A 24522-nucleotide genomic window follows, 5' to 3' on the forward strand; every position below is an offset into this window, starting at 1 on the left:
AAACTTTCCAACGATTTTATAGCAAACCAGTCATTGAACCTGGAACATTTGCAGCAACAATTTTAAGTTCTGTAATATAATTTACCCCATAAATAGGGGCTATAATTTGGTGTTAATATATTTATCGTTGGGTTTTCAATATCGTATTGATGTCTAAAGATGTTAACACTATTCTCCCATAATCAAGGCAGATGTGATGCATGGACTCGTTTCCACCGCATGAAATCACAGAGCTTTAAAATCTTCACGTAGTCACTCACGTGACTCCGAAGTAAAATAGTAAGATTAAACGAGAACTTACCAGTTTGAAGTTTGATCGTTATTTTATGCGGCGTAACGTTGAGGGACTACGTGCCCTCCGCTCCCACCCTTGATCATATACTCAACTGTTATCTTCTTCTCTAATCTTACTATGTTTAGTCATTACAGTTATCTGTGATTTCACACCGCTGCTTTGAAGAATGACATGCATGCGTCCTGGCGGGGTTCTTCACATAATCCCTCAACGTTACTCCTCATAAAATAACGATCAAACTTCAAACTGGTAAGTTCTCGTTTAATCTTACTATTTCTCTCACTTCAGGTTGCTTCGGCATTCCCTCTCTCTCTCTCTATCCCTCCCCCACCTAAGTCACACTAACTTCTCATTTTCACCCTACAAACAGCTAACAATGGCCTGTTTCCTTTATCATCATTACTTTTTTGCATATCTTTCATTCATTCTTCTTTACCTCTCCACATCACCGTCTATATCTCTCGTTTCCCTTATCCCTAACCAGTCTGAAGATTGGGTCTCGACTCGAAACGTCACCCATTCCCTCTCTGTCCCACTGAGTGACTCCAGCTTTTTGTGTCTATCTCTGAAATTGATTTATTCCCATCCTTCCACCTTGTGTGCATTCCACTTGCCACATTGCTCAACACTCTGCTTCTCCCCAGTCCTGAGATTGATCATTCCAGAGTAAAATAGAAAGAATCCGTGCGAGAGAGAGCATGAGCCAATTGCTGTTTTCCCATCTCTTTAATGACAGCCGATCAGGGGTTAATTGGAGTTAGCGTAAGGAAGTATATCAGAGGCAGGCGTGGTATTGCCAAATCATTGCTGGACGCCATCCAATTATTTACACACTACTCTGGATGTTAACACATAAAGTATAGGACCTCCTCTATCACACTCGTTATAAAAGCTCATCCTACACTGTGCTGAAAGGCAGCTCTACTGAGAGGACATCTAAAAATGAAGTCTGTTCTTACTGGAAAGTTTTGTTTGACCTCTCTTAAACCTTGTGATCTTTCCAACTGCACAAAGAAGTAAGTGTACTGATATCTGTGTTGCCTTATGTATCTAGCCTATTGTGTAGAGAGCAGTGTATTGTGACTAGAATGTGTGTCTAGTACAGTATACGAACAATTACTCCTGTGGATTCTGCTGTTGTCTTTTCCTGATGTTACAGGGCTTGTTCTAATGCGATATTCTACCGATGAATTAGAATAATATTGAATTTTTTAAAAAATGTATTAGAAGTTATCAGTGTTTTTGTTAGTTTAACATTCCTGCTACACGGTACTTTAGATTATTAATGTTTTACACCTACCTGTTTCAGGGACATTTTGGATTACTTTGAGAATACCTATGATTTGGATGAAACCCTGTTCACTTCCCTCAAAGGTATGACTGACCAGTTCAGTGATAGGTTTTCCTCTCTTAAATGTGCTTCGTATAATGACTGGCTAAGCATTTACAGCTGGGACGTTTGGTATTAATAGTTCCATTGCTTTTTTCTTGATGGCAGTAATTTTATCAGGAGCTGATTCACAGGAAGTACAGTGGAAATCCAACCTGGAAGCCGTTTTTATCCGTGTTAGGCTGGAGTGCTAGAAATTCCTCTACGAAGATAGCATGTGACCCTGGCCTCAATAGATCAGGCGTAAACAGCGTCAAAGATAATAAACGCAAGGATGCATTGGGAATTTAAATTTGTATGTGGGAAAGCATCTTAGAGAGAATAACATAATGAATATAAGACAGTCACTAATAAATACATAGCTTTCAGTCAAGTCAAGTCAAGTCAAGTCAAGTCAAGTTTTTTTGTCACATACACATACGAGATGTGCAGTGAAATGAAAGTGGCAATGCTCGCGGACTTTTGTGCAAAAAGACAAACAAACAAACAACCAAACAAACTATAAACACAATTATAACACACATATTCTTTTACATAATAAATAATGGAAGGAAAAATGTTCAGTAGAGTTAGTCCCTGGTGAGATAGGCATTTACAGTCCGATTGGCCTCTGGGAAGAAACTCCTTCTCAACCTCTCCGTTCTCACCGCATGGCAATGGAGGCGTTTGCCTGACCGTAGCAGCTGGAACAGTCCGTTGCAGGGGTGGAAGGGGTCTCTCATGATATTGTTGGCTCTGGAGTTGCACCTCCTGATGTATAGTTCTTGCAGGGGGGGCGAGTGAAGTGCCCATAGTGCGTTCGGCCGAACGCACTACTCTCTGCAGAGCCTTCTTGTCCTTGGCAGAGCAATTCCCAAACCAGATGGTAATGTTCCCGGACAAGATGATTTCCACCGCCGCTGCGTAGAAGCACTGGAGGATCCTCGGAGACACTCTGAATTTCCTCAATTGCCTGAGGTGGTAAAGGCGCTGCCTTGCCTTACTCACGAGTGCTGAGGCGTGTGATGCCCATGTCATATCCTCGAAGATGTGGACTCCCAGATATTTAAAACAGTTCACCCTATCCACAGGATCCCCATTTATCCTCAATGGAGTGTACGTCCTCGGATGATGTGCCCTCCTAAAGTCCATGATCAGCTCCTTCGCTTATTTGATGTTCAAGAGGAGGCTGTTATCCTGACACCAGAGTGCTAGATCAGCCACCTCCTTCCGGTAGGCCTTCTCGTCGTTGTCTGAGATCAGGCCCACCACCACAGTGTCATCAGCAAACTTAATTATTGAGTTGGAGCTGAACCTGGCCACACAGTCATGTGTGTACAGGGAGTACAATAGGGGGCTGAGGACGCAACCCTGGGGCGATCCTGTGCTCAGGGTGAGTGACTTCGATGTATTCCCTCCCATCTTGACTACCTGGAGCCTGGCGGTGAGAAAATCCAGGACCCAGGCACACAGGGAGGTGTTGAGCCCCAATTCCATTAGCTTCCCGGCCAGTCTGGTGGGGACTATCGTGTTGAAGGCTGAACTGTAGTCTATGAACAGCATCCTCACGTAGCCCCCCTTCTGGCTGTCCAGATGGGAGAGAGCGGTGTGCAAGACCTGGGAGGCCGCATCGTCCGTGGATGTTCACAACTAAATCCAATAGGGGAACTGGAGAAAAGTATGTGAAGAAAAGCATTGTGAGACAAGGAAACACACACATCTGGAGACCAAGGCAAGAGCAAACACTAATGAACTAAGGGTAATCTGGATTCAAAGGTTGTGCGTTGGGAAGATGGAACAAAGGTTGTGAGATTGGTTAAAATGGGGAGGTGGTATGTTTTGAGAAGCATGAAGTGCAGCACGGACTGAACACCTTATTTCTGTGACGTAGCGTGTGTGGGCTGAATCTTAAGTTGCTAACGCTGGCAGCTGGAGGATCCAAGGACAGATAGGATTCCTGGGAATGCCTGCGGGTGCCTCCTCAACCCATTCAGCTCATCCGTATTTTGTTTCCAAGTTCTTCAACCATTTGGGATGAGTGAGCACGATAGCCATGGACCAGCCGACATCGGCTCTGGTATTTACAACGTGTCATTTGGCACAGTCTAGAGCTAGTGAGATAACAAAGAAAATGTCCAGACATCCACAGATTCTATCTCACTTTATAATAATAATAATAATAAGAATACACTTTATTACGGACTCAAGGTCCAGACAAGGGGCAACATTACATAAAAAATGCATTGCATATTAAATATCATAAAATACATATAAAATCTTAGTATATCACTTATAAAAACCATAATTTATATATTTTTTTTAAAACACAATACATGTTAAAAATCCAGATTAAAAGAATGATACAACGAGACAACGATACTAGTGTCTCCACAGCTGGGATTCATGGCGTGTAGTGCTAACCCTTATATTTGACAAGGCCACAATAATCACATTTTTAGAGTCATATAGTAAGGAGCTGCTGGAGACCAGCGCTAGATGGACTAAAGACCACAAGATCATCTGCATACATAATATGGTTCACTGAAATATTACCAATTACGCACCCAGTGTTACAGGCTTTCAATTGTTTAGACAGATCATCAATCTATATATTAAAAAGGACTGGGGACAAAATCCCCCCTTGTCTAACACCATTGCTAACCCCAAATGGGGCCGAGACCCTATTGCCCCATTTTATTTGCATAGTCTGGTGGGCATACCGGTAGGCCAGAATTCTAACAATGTATTTAGGCACCCCTCTTTGACTCATTTTACCAAACAGCTTTCTGTGATTAACACGGTCAAAGGCTTTGGAAGCATCAATAAAGCACATAAGGATTGAAGAGAATTTGCCCTTATATTTGTTTACAATCTCTTTTAGGGCATATATACATAAGTCAGTGCCTTGTTTAGCTTTAAAGCCAAACTGGTTATCTGTGGAGTTAACAAACTTATTTACTCTATCCAGCAGAGCTCTTTCTAAAACTTTTGACAATATGCTGGCTAAAGCTATGGGCCTGTAATTATTTAGGCTGCCTACTTTACCAGCTTTGGCCTTAATGACCGGCACTAACAGGACAGACAACATTGAGTCTGGTAACAAGCCATGAATCATAAAGCCAGTAAAACAAATAGCTAGGAGAGGAGCTAACCTCATACTCGCATACTTAAGATGCTCAGCAGAGATATGATCCAAGCCACTTGCTTTGTTGTTGGACAGCTTGTTCACGGCATGATACACCTCATGTGACATAATCGCCATCGAGTCATTACTCTCAATATTGTCCACCCTATACAAGTCACCTTGGACACAGTTGAATAAAGTGCCATAATGTTGTTGCCATAACTCCGCGATATTAGCTGTTCCGGAGATTCCATCTACAGTGCAAGAGATGTTTTGCAACTGTTAAGAGCTCTCACTTCCTTTCCAAAAATCTGTAGCATTGTTACTTAGCAGCTTCTTAGCCATGGAATCAGCCCTCATAGCTTGCTCATTTTTACAGATGAAGCGAACAGCATACTTATACCTTGCATTAGTGCTCAAACACAGGCCCCTGTCTGGGTCTACCTGCCATAGCCCATGATTTTGTGGCTTCACGGGCTTCAGTATGATACTTAGCTACATACATATTCCAGCCAGGCCTGATGTTATGTGTCTTATTTTTATGCTTGCAGTAGGGCTTACTGCCTACATATAAGGCACTTGCTACATCATTATACATGGAGCAGATATCTCTCCTATGCTTCATATCTTTACAATTAACATCACTACATATTGTTGCATCTTTAGGTAGATGAATATTGCTTAAGGATTGATCTGTATGGGCATAATAGGCTAGGGTGTCTTCCTTTGTAAGCATTGACCAGTCCATTTTTTCTGTATTTAGTGAGGTACTGATGGGATGTGAGGATGTACACAGTAACAATGATCTGATGGAAGAACCGTAGCAACTGCTCTGCTGCCCCTAGTGATGCACACATGGTGTGTCCAGGTTTATCCAGTCACTGAGTTAACCTGCATTTATGTGTAGTAAGGAACTGCAGATGCTTGTTTAAACCGAAGATAGATACAAAATGCAACTCAGCGGCACTGGCAGCATCTCTGGTGAGAAGAAATGGGTGATGTTTTGGGTCAAAAACCTTCTTCAGACTGATGTCAGGGGAAAGGGAACTACATAGATAAGGAAATGTAAGGTGTGAAACCAGGACAAAGAGGATGGAGATCAAGTAAAATTAAGAATAGATCATTGTTAGCTGGGAGAACAAAGCAACAGAGATAAAACGTACTCAGACACAGTCAGACTGGTCGGAGAACTGGGAAGGAGGAGGGATGGAAGGGGGAAAGCAAGGGCTAAGTAACCCTTGGTTTCTCCCTCTCTCTATCCCTCCCCTTCCCAGTTCTCCAACCTGCTTTTGTACTGCCATGCTGTTTTTCAATACAATGATCTTTCCAGTTAAAGGTAACTTTAGAGCTAATTGTCCATCTTCTTCTTCTTGCGTATGGCGTGCACCGCCTAAAGTTGTAGGACCATTTGTTCTATTTGATCTTATTTGATTATGCACGCTTTGAACTGCTATCAGCTGGTTATGAAAGAACATCTACAAGAACATCAAAGAACTGTCAAAAGCTCAGCTCCAATTGCACAATCTAAAAGCAGTGGGAATGTAAATAATTTGCAGACGTAAACTTGCATTAGCTTTTCATGCTTCACTATTGCCAAGTAATTTACTCCATGCACAAAACGTGTGCTGACTATTGTGTGTGCACTGCATTCCCACTTGGACATCTCAAACATTCACAACATTTGGAGAAAGATATGAAAAGTGACACATGCTGGTTGCACCTTGATTTACTGCTAAAACATGATTTGTGTGTGATGTATTCTGGCGTGGACATTGGACTGTACTGGCAGTGCTAGTAAGACCAACTATAGTGATAACAACAGGACATCCAGAGATTCTGAACAACAACTGCATGTTAATTTTAGTCCTAATTCAAGGTAATGCAACACACTCTATGTGTACACATTACATCATTATGTTCCGTAACCACGACCGTTTAAATATCATACATAAATGTATTATGTACACCCCTTCTGTCGTGGGGTAGACTGACTCCCCGCCCCTCGCCAAATCTTTGCACATCCCCAATCCTTTCCACTTGTCACTTTAATTTAGTGTTTCATGTATCTTGTGTTTTATGACTGTTGGCAGATCAATTTCCCGCCTGGGATAAATAAAGTTTTGTCGTATCGTCTAACGTATATGAATTGGAACTTTCAGCTGCTCCGTCTTTGCCGCACTGACATCTGGACCGGTAGGCAGATGTTACAGTGCCTCTCTCCATGACAACTGACCAGGTACAAAAGAGTTTCCATGGAGACAAGGGAGGAAGCAACTATCCTGTGTTTGGCCGTTGCCTGGGCCCCCCAGTACATGGTTTGACTCCACATCACTGCAAGTTGCAGGCTGATGGGTCAGCACATGTTGCAGCAATTAGTACATTCAATGTCACATTCTTTGAAGGAACTCACAACAACGTTTCCGCAAGTTCACCAAGCAATGGGAGATGCGTCCAGCAGGAACTTGAATGGAGCACAAGGTCATCTGGAGAACCTTTTGATTCATTTTTCACACAGAGAGTGGTGAATCTCTGGAATTCTCTGCCACAGAAGGTAGTTGAGGCCAGTTCATTGGCTATATTTAAGAGGGAGTTAGATGTGGCCCTTGTGGCTAAAGGGATCAGGTGGTATGGAGAGAAGGCAGGTACAGGATACTGAGTTGGATGATCAGCCATGATCATACTGAATGGCGGTGCAGGCTCGAAGGGCCGAATGACCTACTCCTGCACCTATTTTCTATGTTTCTATGTTTTATATGTCCCTTTGCTGCAGGACCTGTTCCTTGTACTTTGGTACCTAATGGACAGTTCATGGGTTGCACCTTAATGCACCAATTGTGTTTGATAATATATAATTGCTGCTGTAGCATGAGATGATATCAGTGAACGGGCCAAGAAAAAAGAAATAGACATGTTAGATCAGTCTAATCTCCTGAAGGGTATTAAGGTACAGGGATATGATTAGATCTGACATGCAAAGCCACTTTTGTGTGTAAATTATATTTGAAACAATGGTTCCGGTTTCTAGGCATTGCTACTTCTTTGAGTGTAGACTGTCACATTTCACAGTGACTTGCGGTTGGTGTTTGTAGGTCTGTTTACTTAAATCCTGGCACGCCACGCAATTGTAAAGTGGCACAGTCCCTAATCTCTCAGAAGTCCGTCCTTTCCCACTGGCAGCAGGAAAGGTGCCAGTTTTTATTCAGTAAATGCTGGGAGCTGCCAGCATCTAACTGTTCCCACATTCAGGACTGACAGAGGAACAAGTGCTGCCCATTTCTTACTCCATCCTATTCCTACACTCCACATGGAGATAACAGCCTGTCTGGAATTCCTCAGCAGTTAAACCTCGGGTAAGAGCATCTTAATGGGACTTCTTAGTCTGGAGAACAGTAGATTATTAACTTCAATATTTTTATAGGTTTGTAATTTTTTTATGTTTTGATCCAAAAAAAAATTCTTAGCAATTACACTCCTTTATAGTTTTTAAATGTCTGTGAGTATTGGAGATATTTAAAAAACTGTGAAATGGCTTTGCAGGTTTTCCACCCCGCTCCCTTTCCTTTTGCCTTTGTTAAAGGCTGTTGGGCTTTTAATGTGGGGGTAGGACTTCACTGGCTTGCCCACCAAGGCTCATCGCCACCCAGCCTTGCCACCGAGACTCCCAGTGCAGAGGGAGCTCAGCTCCCACACCAGGTAAGTACAAGTGGGGGGAGTCCATGGTTGGCAAGCCAAGTCCAAATCCTCTGATTTTTTTCTCTTAATGCCAATCTTTCTTGAGGGTGCTCTTGTTTCATGGAAGCCTGTGATACTCTGTTCATATGTATCAACTGGCCATTCCTGATGTTGAGCCTTGTTGTAATGGAAAGAGTGAAACACAGCCATGAACATGAAGACGTGCTTTGCTGATGGGACTGTACTGTGACAGGCAATGGTAAAATCAACATGCAGAAGCCAGCTTATCTGATCATGAAAAATCACGGATCCTCTGTTTGCAAGAATCATCATAAAGCATCTAAAGATACAAATAAAATGCTCGAATAAATGCTGGCACAGGCAGCATCTCTGGAGAGAGGAATGGGTGATTTTCGGGTCAAGACTCTTCTTCAGACTTCTTCAGAGATAGTCCAGTCTAGCCCACGACACCATGAGGTTTAGAGTGTAATTAGCCTCAAACGTGGGTCTGCAACAAGTTTGGCTGCATCTTTGCTTCAGTCTTGGTTCAAGTCAAGTCACAAGTGCCGTTTACCGCCATATGCACAAACACCATGATGTACAAGCACAATGGAAATCTTGCTTGCAGCATCATTACAGACTTATAGACTCAGATAAACACACAAAAACATAAATTATAATAAATTCCACATAATTTTCTGCAAGACAGTATGAAGAAAAATAAACATTTGTGTCAAAAACGATTAGAAAAAAACACATCCCTAGTGTTCCGTTGTTGTGGGATGTAGGAAAGTAAAGGGCCTGTCCCACTTGGGCGTCATTTGTGCGTTTTGCAGGTGGCGCGCGAGGATTTTGAGCATCCCAAAATCCTGGGGCGCCACGCACTACCGTGCATCACTGCATATGTCACAACGCCTCACCTTGCGCCATGTGCACGCCATGCACGCCATGCTCGCGTTGTGCGTCGTGACGAGTAAATGATGTAGCGTAAATGATGCGCAGATGACGCCCAAGTGGGACAGGCCCTTAACTGTTCCTAGATCCAGTGGGGGGGGGGGCTTCATGCTTCTGTACTTCCTGCCCAGTGGTAGCACTGAGAAAGGGGCATGGCCCAGATTGTGTGGATTCATGTCATAAGGAATAGGAGTAGAATCAGGCCATTCGACCCATCAAGTGTACTCTGCCATTCAATCATGGCTGATCTAGCTCTCCCTCCTAACCTCATTCTCCTGCCTTCTCCCCTTAACATCTGACACCTGTACTAATCAAGAATCTATCTATCTCTGCCTTAAATATAGAACTTATTGATTTTAAAAAAGTTTTGAAATGTTTATTTGTCCATCGTAAATGTGGGAAGTGCAATGAATGAATGTTTATTATTTGACTTTGTTGAACCTTGCAGATGTATCTAGCTTCTATCTGTGCCCAGACCGATTGCGACTGCCCTTGATCTTCTACTTCTGCCATCCTCCAGTTCTCTATATGAATAAACTGCTGCTCTCTGGCCTCATCAAGGTAAATGTGACAGAATACTACAGATCAACTTAAAGTAAATGCATTGTATGACATTTATCTTGAACAGACCAAAGAAATAAATGTTGCACCCTTTTGAATATAATCATGTGTGTTAATGCCAGGTTGATACAAATAATCAAATTTTAATAATGTTTGTTATATAATTTGTATTTTCCTCTCTCTTCAACCTGAAGGCAATGCCTTTTGTCAAGATTGGATTCTGCAGTCTCTCCCACTTGTCCAAGTGACCTGAAGGATCCAGGACTATAAATACCATAGAGAATTCAAGCACATACTGTACAAGGAAAACCGCTGTAACATCTAATCTTGCCCTCAGCAAAAAAACAATTGAATAGCAAATCTTGTCAGATTTTAGACTTTAGACTTCAGAGATACAGTGCTATTCAGTCCACTGAGTCTGTGCCGATCAGCTATCATCCCATATACTAGCACTGTCATACACACTACAGACAATCTACACATTTTCCAAAGTCAATTAACCCACAAACCTGCACAACTTTGTAGTGTGGGAGAAATCCGGAGCACCCGGAGAAAACCCACGCAGTTACAGATAGAACGCACAAACTTCATACCACAGCACCCATAGTCAGGATCAAACCCGGGCCTTCAGCACTGTAAGGCCGCAACGCACAAACTTCATACCGACAGCACCCATAGTCAGGATCAAATTAAACAGGGTCAAGATGAAATCATCCTCTATCTTTTTTTTTTTTTTTTTTTTTTTTTTAATTAAAAGTAAACACAATCATATGGTACCAAAGTGTATAATATATATTTTCATAATAAATTTTATTTAAAATTTTTTTTTTTGTTACATTGAAAAAAGATGAGAATAAGAAAAATAAGTTAGATAGTAAAGGATAGAAAGATGTGAAATATATAGTGTGTCAAGAAAGAAAACGAGTAAAGTTGAAGAAAGTTGAGAGAGAAAAAAGTGTCAAAAGAAAAGGAATCATTATTTATATCCCAACCCTCGTCCATCCTGAAACAGTATTTTTTACAATTGTGTTGCACCATATGATTCCAAAAAAACGACGAATGGAGACCAACTCATTATGAATTGGTCTGATTTATCCATTAGGAGGAATCGCATTTCCTCAAGATGAGCGGTGTCCAACATACTTGCAATCCACATTTTAAGCGTTGGTATTGATGTACCCTTCCAAAATTTAAGTATTAATTTTTTTGCTATTATTAAACCAAATCATCCTCTATCTGATATGGTCTTTAATCAAAAGGATTATGGTGAGGGGCCTGACAGCTTTTCCACTTCTGATTTGAGCTCTGAGCCTTTACCTGTGCTATATTACTGCTGATCAGTATGCATAGCTATTTAACAGAGAGCATCCACACTAGGACCAATGCTTTTTCATCTCACCATTTGTATTTTGTAATTCCCTGAACAATACTAATGACAGTGCAAGCTCCACGATCACTCAAAATTGTGGAGGGAATGGGAAAAATCCACTTGGGATACCTGCATCAAATTGCTATCCGAGGACCTGACAGGAGTGTGTGCATGTTGGAATCCAGGATGTGTCTGGATTAAAGATAGACACAAAATGTTGGAGTAACTCAGTGGAACAGGCAGCATCTCTGGAGAGAAGGAATGGGTGATGTTTCGGGTCGAGACTCTTCTTCGTGTCTGGATTGTGTCTGGATGATGTCTGGACGATGTCTGGATTAAATCTGGTGTGACGCCTTCCAACGTTGACTTGCACAGTAGGGTTACAGGACAAAGATAAAACTGTATCCCAGGATGGGATGCCCTCTGAATGGAGTGCTATCACAGGGAGAGTTAGCATTTCTAGGGTGAAAAGAAGAAGAAGATTCTGAGATGAATGGAGGTGAATTTGAGAAACATTTGCTTATACAAATTGCTGTTGGTTTTGTTTCCCACAGGATCAAGTGGACCCCAGTTTTGAAGCTCTCTTTGAGGCTGGAGTAGATGAGATGTCCTGGGATGACACAGTGAGTGAAATGTTTGCAATAACGGGTGGGAATAAGGGGCTGAGGCTTCATATTGTAAATTTCCAATTATCAAATGCCGTTTCAATGTCACCAGGAGAACTATCGGCTGGGAGGAAGCTTCAAATGGCCGACATTATGCGAATGTATTGAGTACAGGAGGAAAGTACGGGATGTAGTTCGCAAAGTGATCCAGGAAACTCCATTGGAGCTTCCAATAACAATGGACAGTCCTTGGGTAAGGAACATTCCTTAAAATTAAGATACAACAGGGTTAATGATGAAGGGATGTAGTGTTGTAGTAAACTCTGGTGCAATCCCTTATTCAACCTCTCCACTGCTACTGACAACAATCAACCTTCAGCACGATCCCAGAGACGAACACCAGGCCACCATCCCCCACACCATTACTGATCTCATCGCTTCTGGCAATCTCTCCTCCACAGCCTCCAGTCTTATCATTCCCAGCCCCACACTGCCCATTTCCAGCTCCTTCCTAAAATCCACACCCCGGACCGCCCTGGCAGACCCATTGTTTATGCCTGCTCGTGCTCCTCCGAAACCATCTCCAAATACCTTGATTCCATCTTGTCCCCTCTGTCCACTCTCTTCCAACCTATATCCGAGACACCTCAAACGCTCTTCAATATCTTCAATATCTTTCAATTACTAAGCCCCCATTTCCTCATCTTTATCATGCATACCCAATCCCTTTACATCTCCAGCCCCCAGCAGGAAGCTCTCAGATTCTTTCTTGAACATAAAGCCTATCATTCCCCTCTACTAATACTCTCCTCCACTTGGCCTCCTTGTCTTTGCTGCCCAGTCAATCACCTTCACTGCCCAGTCCATCACCGGCTCTGACTTCCCCACCATCGAAGGGATCTATCGTAGTTGCTGCCTCAAAAAGGCAGCCAGCATCATCAAAGACCCACACCATCCTGGCCACACACTCATCTCACCACTGCCATCGGGAAGAAGATACAGGAGCCTGAGAACTGAAACACATCCAGATTCAGGAATGGCTTCTTCCCTACAGCCATCAAGCTATTAAACACTACATTCTCATAAGCTATGAACTGCAATAGACTATTATTATAATTTTTATAATAATAATATTATTATTATTATTATTGCACTGTTATTGTTTGGTTTTTTTTCTGAGTTTTTGTTTTTGGTATCATATGACAATAAAACATTCTTGACTCTTGAACAACTTGTATTTTTGACTACTCTCACTTTCTTCAAGTTAAAGGTGTATCCTTGGGCGCTTGTAGGGGTCCCAGCTTTGTCTACCTTTTTATTGGTTAAGTCAAACAGTCTTTGTTCCAAACATACACTGGCACCATCCCCCAACTCTTTCCCTGTTACATCGATGATTGCATTCTGCAAACGTACCAAACTACACCACTTTACTACTAACCTCCAACCTACCTTCAGATTTATGGACTATCTCTGACACCGCTCTCCCTTTTCTTAATCTCTCTGCCTCCAACAAAGGGGACAGACTATCGACTGATGTCAACTACAAACCCACGGACACTCACAATTATCTGGACCACACCTCCTCCCACCCTGTCTTTTGATTCTCTCAATTTCTCTCTCCACTGGAACTGCTCCCAAGATGAGGTCTTCCACTCCAGGATATGCAAAATGTCCTCTTTTTTCCCCCAAACGTGCTGTATATATACAACCAATTTCAGGGTGACCGTGCTTTAGGGGGACTTTACTCTGCTAGTGATTATGGTGCACCAGGGCTTTGAGTGCTTCATAGGACGAATAGAGGTAACTTTGCTTGTGTCTAATGTGCTTTTCAAGCCTGAGACTGCTTGATGTATGAGTGTAAACAATGCCTTCCTCATCATCTGGTCCATGCAACATCTGACGTGGGTACTTGCAGTGGGGATGTGAAAGGTGACTTTGCATTACACTGTCGATGCTTTTACGGTAGGACTGGAATTAAAATGTCTGAAGTAAAAATCTGTTCAATTTGCCAGCACTAATGATCTCAACTAATGATCCGTTCAATGCAACTGAACATTAATAAAGATGCCATCCACGATAATTGAAGTTGGATGGGAGTTATTCTTGTGAATAAACAATCTGTTTTGTTTCTTCTGAAATAAACATGAGAAATGTAACTGGCATCCCAGCATGTATTTGTTCCTACAGCTAATATCGGGGATGTGCCGTGGTACATGTATCCTGCGCTATATGTTTTTACTGTAACAATTTCAACAATATGCATTTTCTAACTTTTCATCATCTGGTAATCCCAGTCCTGCTGCCATTGAACCCTACAGAGTAGGGTGAGTGTTGAGAAGCCAATCAGATTGGGATCATTGTGATTAGACTTCACCAAAAGTCATTTTACAACAAGAGGAGTTGAGTATAGGAGCAAAGAGGTCCTTCTGTAGTTGTACAGGGGCCCAGTGAGACCACACCTGGAGTATTGTGTGCAGCTATGGTCCTATAATTTGAGGAAGGACATTCTTGCTGTTGAGGAAGTGCAGCGTAGGTTTACAAGTTTAATTCCCGGGATGGCGGGACTGTCATATGCTGAGAGAATAAAGCTTGTATACTCTGGAGTTTAGAAGGATGAGAGGATATCTTATTGAGAGCTAGATAGGGTTCTTAAAGATAGCGGAGTCAGGGGATATGGGGACAAGGCAGGAACGGGGTACTGATTGGGGATGATCAGCCATGATCACATTGAATGGCAGTGCTGGCTCGAAGGGCCGAATGGCCTGCTCCTGCACCTATTGTCTATGGTCTATCTATTGTCCACTCTCGTCTCACTGTCCCAGAGTGTAGATTGGTTCGTTTCAGTTCAGTTTAGTTTATTGTCACGTGTACTGAGGTACAGTGAACAGTTTTTGTTGCGCTCTAACCAGCCAGTGGAAAGACAATACATAATTACAATCGAGCCATTCGCTACGCTCAGATAGTGAATAACGTTTAGTGCAAGGTAATTCTGAGGATCCATAATGAGGTTGAGAGAAGTTCAGCACAGCTCTCTGGTTGTGGTGGGATGATTCAGTTGCCTGATAACAGCTGGGAAGAAACTGTCACTGAATCTGGAGGTGTGCGTTTTCTCACTTCTGTACCTTTTGCCTGATGGGAGAGCTGGCAGTGGCCAGGGTGCCACTCATCATTGATTATGCTGCTGGCCTTGCCGAGGCAGCAAGATGGATAAATCGACAATAGAAGGGAGATAGATACAAAATGCTGAAATAACTCAGGGGGACAGGCAGCATCTCTGGATTGAAGGAATGGGTGACGTGTCGAAACCTGTCAAAACATGTCGAAACATCACTCATTCCTTCGCTCCAGGGATGCTGCCTGTCCCGCGGGGTTACTCCAGCATTTTGTGTCTATTTTCCAGCATCTGCAGTTCCTTCCCAGTCAATAGAAGGGAGGTTGGTTTGTGTGATGGCCTGGGCTGCGTCTACAATTCGCTGTGATTTTTTGCGGTCTTGGACCGAGCTGTTCCTAAACCAAGCTGTGATGCATCCCGATAAATTGTTTTCTACAGGTTGTCAATTGGAAGGGGCTACTGTGTGATGAACCGTCTCTGTTTCTCACATGATGTGTCCCAATCACCAGGTCTGCTGATCATAGAAAAGTGTGTAACATGTGGAACCAAAACCTGCATCATGCTGGTTTATAGACACACAAAGCTGGAGGAACTCAACGGGACAGGCAGCATCTCTGGAGAGAAGGAATGGGTGATGTCTCGGGTTGAGACCCTCTCTCCACGTCACCGTCTATATCTCACGTTTCCCTTATCCCTAAATCAGTTTTAAGAAGGGTCTCAACCCGAAACATTACCCATTCCTTCACTCCAGAGATGATGCCTGTCCCGCTGAGTTACTCCTGCTTTTTGTGTCTATCTTCAGTTTAGACCAGCATCTGCAGTCCTTCCTACATACTCATGCTGGTTAATGTTTGGTTAGTCTGGGTGGACATTCTGGCAACAGCATTACATATTTTCTGATTGATTCCCAAAGGCTGCAGTGTATTGGAACACTTTACTTGTCAAGACATTGACAACAAAATGAAAGCCAGTCCTAATTTTTGTCCTTTCTCATCAGTGGGCAATTTTCATGGGATTTGAACACGAGCGAATCCATTTGGAAACTTCTTCTGTGCTAATTCGTCAGCTGCCAATTCATTTGGTTCAAAGGCCATTGAACTGGAAATATGCCTCATCAAAGAGTGGTCAGTGGATATACCATATTCATAATTTATAACTCATATTCATGTCTGACGAAGGGTCTCGGCCCGAAACGTCACCCATTCCTTCTCTCCGGAGATGCTGCTTGTCCCGCTGAGTTACTCCAGCATTTTGTGTCATATTCATAACCTGGCATTCCTAATTGGTCAGAGCTTGGCATGATCATGAGGGTTGGCATGATTGGAACTGGTCTGTGACGTTACACATTCTGTAACCACTCTGGACACATTATTGGTTCGCTCACAGGTTTAGATGAATTAACGTTCATATTTACAAAGGATCCAAAAAGGAAGTAATATTAATTACTCTAAGGATCAAAAGAAGCCACAAACATTAGCTGAGTCAATGGTGAATGGATACTGACTAAATACAGGGAACAGCATCTCAAACTGTAAATCAGAGGGGTTACCTTTCAGTGAAAGCAATAAAGATAATGATAATATATTGATCATTGGAATAGGGAAGAACAGAGGAATTTGGGTCACAAATCCACAAGCTATTAAAAGCAGTTCTAAACTGATAGTTTTTTGTTAATTTTTAAAGAAGCAACGTGGAAACATGCCCTTCATCCCATCACGTCCGCACCGACCAACGATCACTCGTAAACTAGTTCTAGCCGACACAGTAGGGGGATTTATATACAGAAGCTTAGTTAACCTACAGGCCTGCATATCTTTGGAATATGGAAGGAAACCGGAGCACCCGGAGAAAACCCATGCATTCAGAGGGAGAACATACAAACTCCGTAAAGACAGCACCCGTAGTCAGGATCAAGGTCTCTAGTGCTGTAAAGCAGCTACTCTACTGCTACACTGCTGGGCCACCATTAGGATAAATTTCTTTGGAATATTGAGTTTCTTGGCATAAGGGACCATATCACACTTGAATTACAATGATTGTAATTCGAAGGGCCGAATGGCCTCCTCCTGCACCTACTTTCTATGTTTCTATTGTGTGCCTCACAGAGGCATTAGCAAGTTGGAATATTAATTTACAGTTTTAGCTCTGTACTATTGGAAGGCCAATGAGGGGATTTCATTAGGATACTTTCTGGGAAAATAACGTGTTTTATAGATGTCTTTTTTATATTAAAAGTTGACAATGTGAAAGATGTATAAAATCATGCAATGATAGTGTTGAGGAGAAAGAAAAGACTATTGAAGAGAATTGAAAGTGAAGGTAAAACTACATCCCATGAGGCTTAGGACAGGAATTAAGGGTGCAGTAATTATGTAATGCATTGGCAGAGTTAAAGAATGAAGCAGAGAGTTCACACCAATTGGGATTGTACAGAGGGAACATTTCCTCCATGATCTGCCATCAGTTCATAAGATAGTGGGGAAAGAAAACAAAGACACTGTCATGTGTATAATTCCCAGACAAGCCAATAGCCAACTTGAATCTTTGTGCTCATTCATTCATTTCTAGTTTGAAGAAGGGTCTCGACCCTAAACGTCACCCATTCCTCTCCTGAGATGCTGCCTGTCCCGTTGAGTTACTCCAGCTTTTTGTGCCTATCTTCGATAGAATACCTACTTCTGATTCTTAAGCCACATAATAAATTTGGTACCATACATATCATTGAAACTGATTGTGATATGAATGGTCCTGATTTCTCAACACATTGGATAACCATTGCAGACCTAGTGTCGATTCAGTCTCTTGAGACATTGTGTTCCCAGTCGTGGGCAGGCCTCCTATCGGGTCTGAAGAAGGGTCTCGACCCGAAAACGTCACCCATTCCTTCTCTCCAGAGATGTTGCACGTCCTAGACAATCGACAATAGGTGCAGGAGTAGGCCATTCGGCCCTTCGAGCCAGCACCGCCATTCACTGTGATCATGGCTGATCATCCACAATCAGTACCCCGTTCCTGCCTTCCCTTGACTCCGCTATCCTGCTGAGTTACTCCCAGATTTTTGTGTCTATCTTGGGAATAATGAAAACTGGAAAAGGGGCTATCCCCAGGTCGGTACTGTGCATGCTTCAAGGACTGGTTTAGGATAACATTAGCAGAGGCCACTTCCGCCTTCAGCTCATTCATGCCCTGAGAAGATCAGAGGAACATGAGAACAAAAGGAACTCAAATAGGTTTTAAAAATGGCACAAATTCAAATATACTGTTTTTGTCTTTTTTCAGCAAAAGAGCATAGAGCATCCTCCGTTACTAAAACCGTGGTGCACTGATTAACATTTTTTTGATTTGCATCTTCATTTTTACTTGCAGGTTTACAAACATTTGCCAATCCCTTAATCAAAGTCTCAGGCTGCAGAGTTACTTTTGGAAAACCAAGGAATTTCCCATCATATGGCTGGGACAATGAATATGGACAAATGATAACAGAGTATGTATGCAGAGTTGCTATTAGATAGCACAAAATGTCTTTATTTCTACATTTATATTGGAGCAAATATGCAGCAACAATTTAGCCACGAATTGGACAAAGGATTTTGCTTTAAATGTCAGAGGCAGAAGGAAGCTGGCTGATTCCTATTGTGGAGTGGGAATAACAGATTCAGGAACAATACTTTAAATATAGTGAGGGACCGGAGATTAGGAGCTCCTTTTTTTAAGGAGTTGGAGACGGGAGATACAGACACCCAGCAGCATAACATCCCATGAATAAACCTTTGAAGTTAAAAAAATGGGTAATTTTACTGTTTTCACCATGTTATGTGATAGGAGTAGAAATAATAAGTCATTTGGCCCATTGTCTACTACACCATTCTATTATGGTTGATCTATCTCTCCCTCCTAACCCCATTCTCCTGCCTTCTCCCCATAACCTCTGACATTCATACTAATCAAGAACCTATCTATCTCCACCTTAAATATATCCACTGACTTTGCCTCCACAGCCTTCTGTGGCAAAGAATTCCACAGATTCACAACCCTCTGACGAAAGAAATTCATCCTCATCTCCTTCCTAAAAGAACGTCCTTTAATTCTAAGGCCATGACCTCTAGTCCTAGACTCTCCCACTAGTGGAAACATCCTCTCCACGTCCACTCTATCCAAGCCTCTTTTTTTATTGATTGTAAAGCAGTTGAGCAAACTTGTTGAACGAGTGGTTGGTTTGATGCACCATAGGGACTTGCATAGAGGCCAGCTCAGAAGCAGCCACTACCCTATGGATGCAGGGTCACAGTCCAATAGTAAATTCACTTCATGTCTGGTTTCTGGGTTGGTAAGCGTTCTGAGATACCATCGAAGATTCCAACCCATTATCTGTCCAAGAGTAGGATTCAAGGTTGTAGTTGTAACAATAACAACAAAATCATCTTGCGCTGAAAGAACACCTTTGATGCAGCAATACTTCCCGTGGCACATCATAGAAACATTGTTAACAGCATTTATCTACTTTCTGTGTGTGTGAGTTAATGTCGACAAATTGTTTGCTGATATCCTAAAGTACAATAGTACCTACATTTCAAAAGCCCTTCATTGGCGAAGGGCCTCACTGTGGCGCACTAGTGGAGCTGCTGACTTGTAGCTCTGGCACCCTGGGTCCAGTCCCGGCCGCTGGTGCTGTCTGTGTGGAGTTTGCATTTTCTGCGGTGACGGCATCGGTTTTCTCACTGTGCTCCGGTTTCCTCAAAGACGTTTGGGCTAGTGGGTTAACTGGCCGCTATAAATTGCCCAGAGTGTGTAGCTGAGTGGGAGACCCTGGTGGGAGTTGATGATATGTGGAGATAATGATAAAGGGGAAAGTAAATGGGAATGGGATTATTCTTTGAGCTGCCGTTGACTCAATTGGCTGGTTGTCGGGTCCTATTGGTCCTATGGAAATATGGGTAACGTGGGAAGAGTAATGGGTCAGTCGTCAAGTACACAATATGTGTGCAAATATATATCTAACTGTTCTGTTTGCAATTCTGTAGTGTGCCGGAGTTTGAAGCCAGCAAGTATCTCATAACAAATGGTGAATATTGGAAGTTTGTGCGAGATGGAGGATATGACAAGGAAGATTACTGGACCAGGGAAGGCTGGGAGTGGAGGAAGTATTGTCAAGCTCAGCATCCCACCTTTTGGGTCTGTTCTAAAGGTAGGAGCCAGCTAGATTTCCCTCACTCTCATGGAGGCACAAGCATTCCTTGGCATTTCAGGAGATCATTTTCTTCTTGTGAGAGGCACAGCAATAGATCGGAACATAGAAACATAGAAAATAACTGCAGGAGTAGGCCATTTGGCCATTCGAGCCAGCACCGCCATTCAATATGGCTGATCATCAAAAATCAGTCCCTGTTCCTGCTTTCTCCCCATTTCCCTTGATTCTGTTAGCCCTAAGAGCTATATCTAACTCTCTCTTGAGTACTTACAGTACATTGCACATTCCATTATCCAGACTGAACTTTGTTCTTCCAGGTTTCATTACCCGAGAATTGAACTGGTGAAAAGAGACATTAAAAAAAATAGAAATATTGGAAATTTCATGAAGTTCAACCAATATTTTAACAATAAAAATAACTTAGTAATGGAAGCATGCACCATAATAAATCACAGCAAAACTATCCCCCAATAAACCCATTCAAACATGATGTAGTATTCCTGAAATAATGTCGGGAAAAAATTCTCAGTAACATTACATTTGTCACAATTGTTATTCATGTTTTTGTCAGTTTTTATTAGTTCCAATGCAATATCCACATGTACCTTTCATTTTTACAATGTTAACTGCCACCAAATCAATGGTCAATAAATGGTTTTGAAATCTTTCACACAAATTTACTTCCACCTTGCTTATTAATACACTATTTTCACCTTCCAGTAAGTGTTTTTACAATTTTAAATCAATCCAGCATTAAGGGCCTTCCCACTTTCCCGAGTCCTCTGCCGAACTGAAAGGACCTTAAAAACAAAATCAAGATTTTTGTGATCTAGGAACTCCTCCTCCCGACTATCTTTTTACTCGTGGACTTTTTTGACATGCTGGAAAAAAACGTCCCGACTTACCTGATGCCCCGAGTACCTACGGCTGGCATAACGAGCCGCTACGATATGTCTACGGCCTGCTACGGACTCGCTACGGACTCACTACAGACATTCTCCGGGTTTGAATCAAGGGGAAAATTTGGGAGAATTTGTGAGTAAATAGGGAAAGTGGGACAGGCACTTTACTTGTTCCATGCCAAGTAGTTCACTCACCTGGGATAGCAGATTGGAACATTTGGATATTACTGGCTTGCAATTTACGCACTAGCATGTTAAATGAGTAGCTCAATTAATAAATCAGTAATCATGTCCTGATATACCTGAAACGTTGGCCATTGCATTTCAACCACAGATGCCACTTGACCTGCTGAGCTCCCCCATCGGATTGTTTGTTGCTCCAGATTTCAGCATTTCAGTCTCTTTGTGTTTCTAACAATTTTTTATCTTCATCTTCAACAGGATGCAAGAGTGGCTGTGGAGCTAGCCTTGCAAATTATTCTCACTGTCAATTACATAAAGTCTCCCTAAACAACGTTAAAACAGGATGCACAGATGAACCTCGCCATAGCAGTCCGCAAGGGCATTGGAATGGTGTTGAAACGATTACCGAGGAAGTATTACCAGAGTACAGGTGATTACCATCGATTGCAATTAATTATCACAGATAGTTGCAAGAATGTGGAGAGGATGTTTCCATTAGTGGGAGAGTCTAGGACTAGAGGTTGTAGCCTCAGAATTAAAGGACGTTTTTTTAGAAAGGAGATGAGGAGAATTCTTTTTAGTCAGAGGGTGGTGAATCTGTGGAGTTCATTGCCACAGAAGGCTGTGGAGGCCAAGTCAGTGGATATTTTTAAGGCAGAGATAGATTCCTGATTAGTACGGGTGTCATTAGTATGCCGAGAAGGCAGGAGAATGGGGTTAGGAGGGAGAGATAGATCAGCCATGATTGAATGACTGAGTAGATGATGGGCCGAATGCCCTCCTTCTATCCTATCCCTTATGACCTTATGACCTAACTCCTCTCAAACACCTGGTTGTACCTCAATGTTATTTTGGTGAATCAATATGAGATGTAATTGTTGCAACTAAGACTGCTACCCAGAGTATCCCATGCAAAAAATGACTTTCCTGCCTGTTCCTCCTCAGCAATGGGTAAGATCCCAGCCTCGAACATTCCCAATGCTTACAGTCAATACAACATTTTCATGGGTCCGTTGTTTTGAATATTGACGAAAAAGGGAGTGGGGGTGGGAAGCACAGCTTGATCTTTCTCCAGCCTGCGTCTGGTCAGCGAAGCTCGACGTGAGGTGGAGGGAAGATTAGAGGAAGAGACAGTTATGCCAATCGTCTGTGTATGGCCATAAATATCACAGTACAAGAAATAAAGCCATTCATCTCCTCCAGCTACTCTGCCATTCACCAAGATCAGAGCTGGTCTTTTACATCAACACCATGTTCCTGCCCTATTCCATACCTTTCAATCCCTCCAATATCCAGCAAGACTGCTGACCTCTGTCGTGAATGCAATCATTGATTACGACGACAATACGATATGATCTAACTTTATTTAACCCAGCAGGGAAATTGATCTGCCAACTGTCATAAAACACAACAAGATACATGAAACATGAAACTACAGTAATGCGTGGAAAGTCCAGGATTGGGGATGTGCAAAGGTTAGGGAGGGGGTAAGGGAGGGAGGGGAGTCAGTCTACCCCATGATAGAAGGGGGAGGAGTTGTGCAGTTTGATAGCCACAAGGGAAAAGGATCTCCTGTGACATTCTGTGCTGCATCTTGGTGGAACCAGTCTGTTGCTGAAGGTGCTCCTCAGGTTGACCAGTGTGTCATGGAGGGGGTGAGCTATATTGTCCAAGATGCTCTGCAGTTTGAGGAGCATCCTCCCCTCCAAGACCACCTCCCATGAATCCAACTCTGCCCCCAGGACGGACACGGGCCTCCTAATGAGCTCGTTAATTCTGATGCCGTCCGCAGCCTTTGCCCCGCTGCCACCCTATTAAGCCTTCATAGCACACTAGGGTCATGAAATCCAAACACTCGTTTCCTATAAGTGAAACAATGTCTCCTAGTTTCAGCACTAAATGGCCGACCTATTCTTTTCAGACTATAGTCCCTAGTTCTAAACTCATTAATCAGGAGAAATATTCTCCCCACGTCAAGCCTTTCAACTATTTTGTGTGTCTCATTTGGGTCCAGAGAATAGAGGCCGGACCTGCTTTTGGCCCGAAACCTCTAAACCCGTTCTATCCATATACCTGTTCAAATGTCTTTTAAATATTGTACTTGTACTTATTCTACCTCTTCCTCTGGCAGCTAGTTCCACGTTACCTGAGTGAAAATGTTGCCCTTCAGGTCCCCTTCAAATCATCCCCCCCTCACCAAAGCCCTCTATAAAAGTACCAGGATATCTTTATACATGCATTCAAAGTCTCTGCATTAAAAGGCAGCATCCCATTTGACATCCTAATTGCTTGCAGCATCAGTGTTAGCTATCAGTGATTCTTCTTCTTGCGTATGGCATGCACAGCCTAAATTTGTAGGACAACTTGTTCTATTTGATCTTCTGTTTGTGTACATTGGGTTGATTGCATTAGTCGAAAGAGGGTGGACCACGTGAAGGTTGCAATCTCCCACCCCAGCTGTCAGTGATTTATATATGCAAGGATACAACATCTCCTAGTCACTCACCTTTTAAAAAATACTCCTCGTTTCTGTTTCTCCTTCTGAAGTGGATAACCTCATGGTTTTCCACACTTCTCCATCTTAGTTGAACATTGCCTGATTCCAGTCTGAAACATGTTACAGGTGATGGGCTGGACATCACCACAGTCTCCACCTTGTTGCCCACTACTTAGCCTGTTCTCTATCTACTTGATGCTTCTTTGCGTTATCATTGCTATTCCCGTTTCGTGTCATCAGCAAACTTTAAAAAGTCATCTTTGGTCCCATTATCCAAGCAGCTGATGTTGATTATGAATAGTTGGTGCCGAAGCACTGATCCTTGTGATATCCCACTGCTACCATCCTGCCAATTTGGACAGGTGCTTCATATACCCACCTTTGCTTCCTCTCTGATGACTAAATCTCAACCCCAGTTCCATGCACCGCAGTCTTTTCAATAGTTTCCTCTGAAAATTCAAGTGCAGCACTGGGTTGTCCTCATTTACTGTACCAGATAGATGTTTAAAGAATTCAAGTAGCTCCGTTAAACATATATTTCCCTTTCACAAATCCATGTTGACTCTGTTCAAACCCGTTATCATTTTCTAAGTGTCCAGATATCAATCAGTTTATTATTGATCCCAGTATTTTCCAACCACTTGAGTCATATAGCTCCCTAATTCCACTCTCAATCCTTGTTTAGACAATG

General features: G+C 42.5%; 1 protein-coding gene across 3 annotated transcripts in view; it reads left to right on the top strand.

The window, feature by feature from the left end:
* The first annotated feature begins 452 nt into the window (after positions 1-452).
* Positions 453-24522, top strand: part of LOC129701164 (uncharacterized) — a 68300-nt gene continuing 44230 nt past the window's right edge. Inside the window, exons 1-9 of one of the 3 annotated variants that reach the window (XM_055642215.1) lie at positions 453-1311; positions 1605-1669; positions 9863-9975; positions 11899-11967; positions 12062-12202; positions 16059-16185; positions 18428-18545; positions 20083-20246; positions 21593-21764. In XM_055642215.1, coding sequence (XP_055498190.1) covers positions 1238-1311; positions 1605-1669; positions 9863-9975; positions 11899-11967; positions 12062-12202; positions 16059-16185; positions 18428-18545; positions 20083-20246; positions 21593-21764 — 1043 coding nt within the window. In that variant the 5' untranslated portion in view covers positions 453-1237. The remainder of the gene's footprint in view (positions 1312-1604; positions 1670-9862; positions 9976-11898; positions 11968-12061; positions 12203-16058; positions 16186-18427; positions 18546-20082; positions 20247-21592; positions 21765-24522) is intronic. The other 2 variants (XM_055642213.1, XM_055642214.1) reach the window with 2 other exon arrangements.

Source organism: Leucoraja erinacea, chromosome 10, assembly GCF_028641065.1.
Source record: "Leucoraja erinacea ecotype New England chromosome 10, Leri_hhj_1, whole genome shotgun sequence".
In the NCBI taxonomy this organism is placed as follows: Eukaryota; Metazoa; Chordata; class Chondrichthyes; order Rajiformes; family Rajidae; genus Leucoraja; species Leucoraja erinaceus.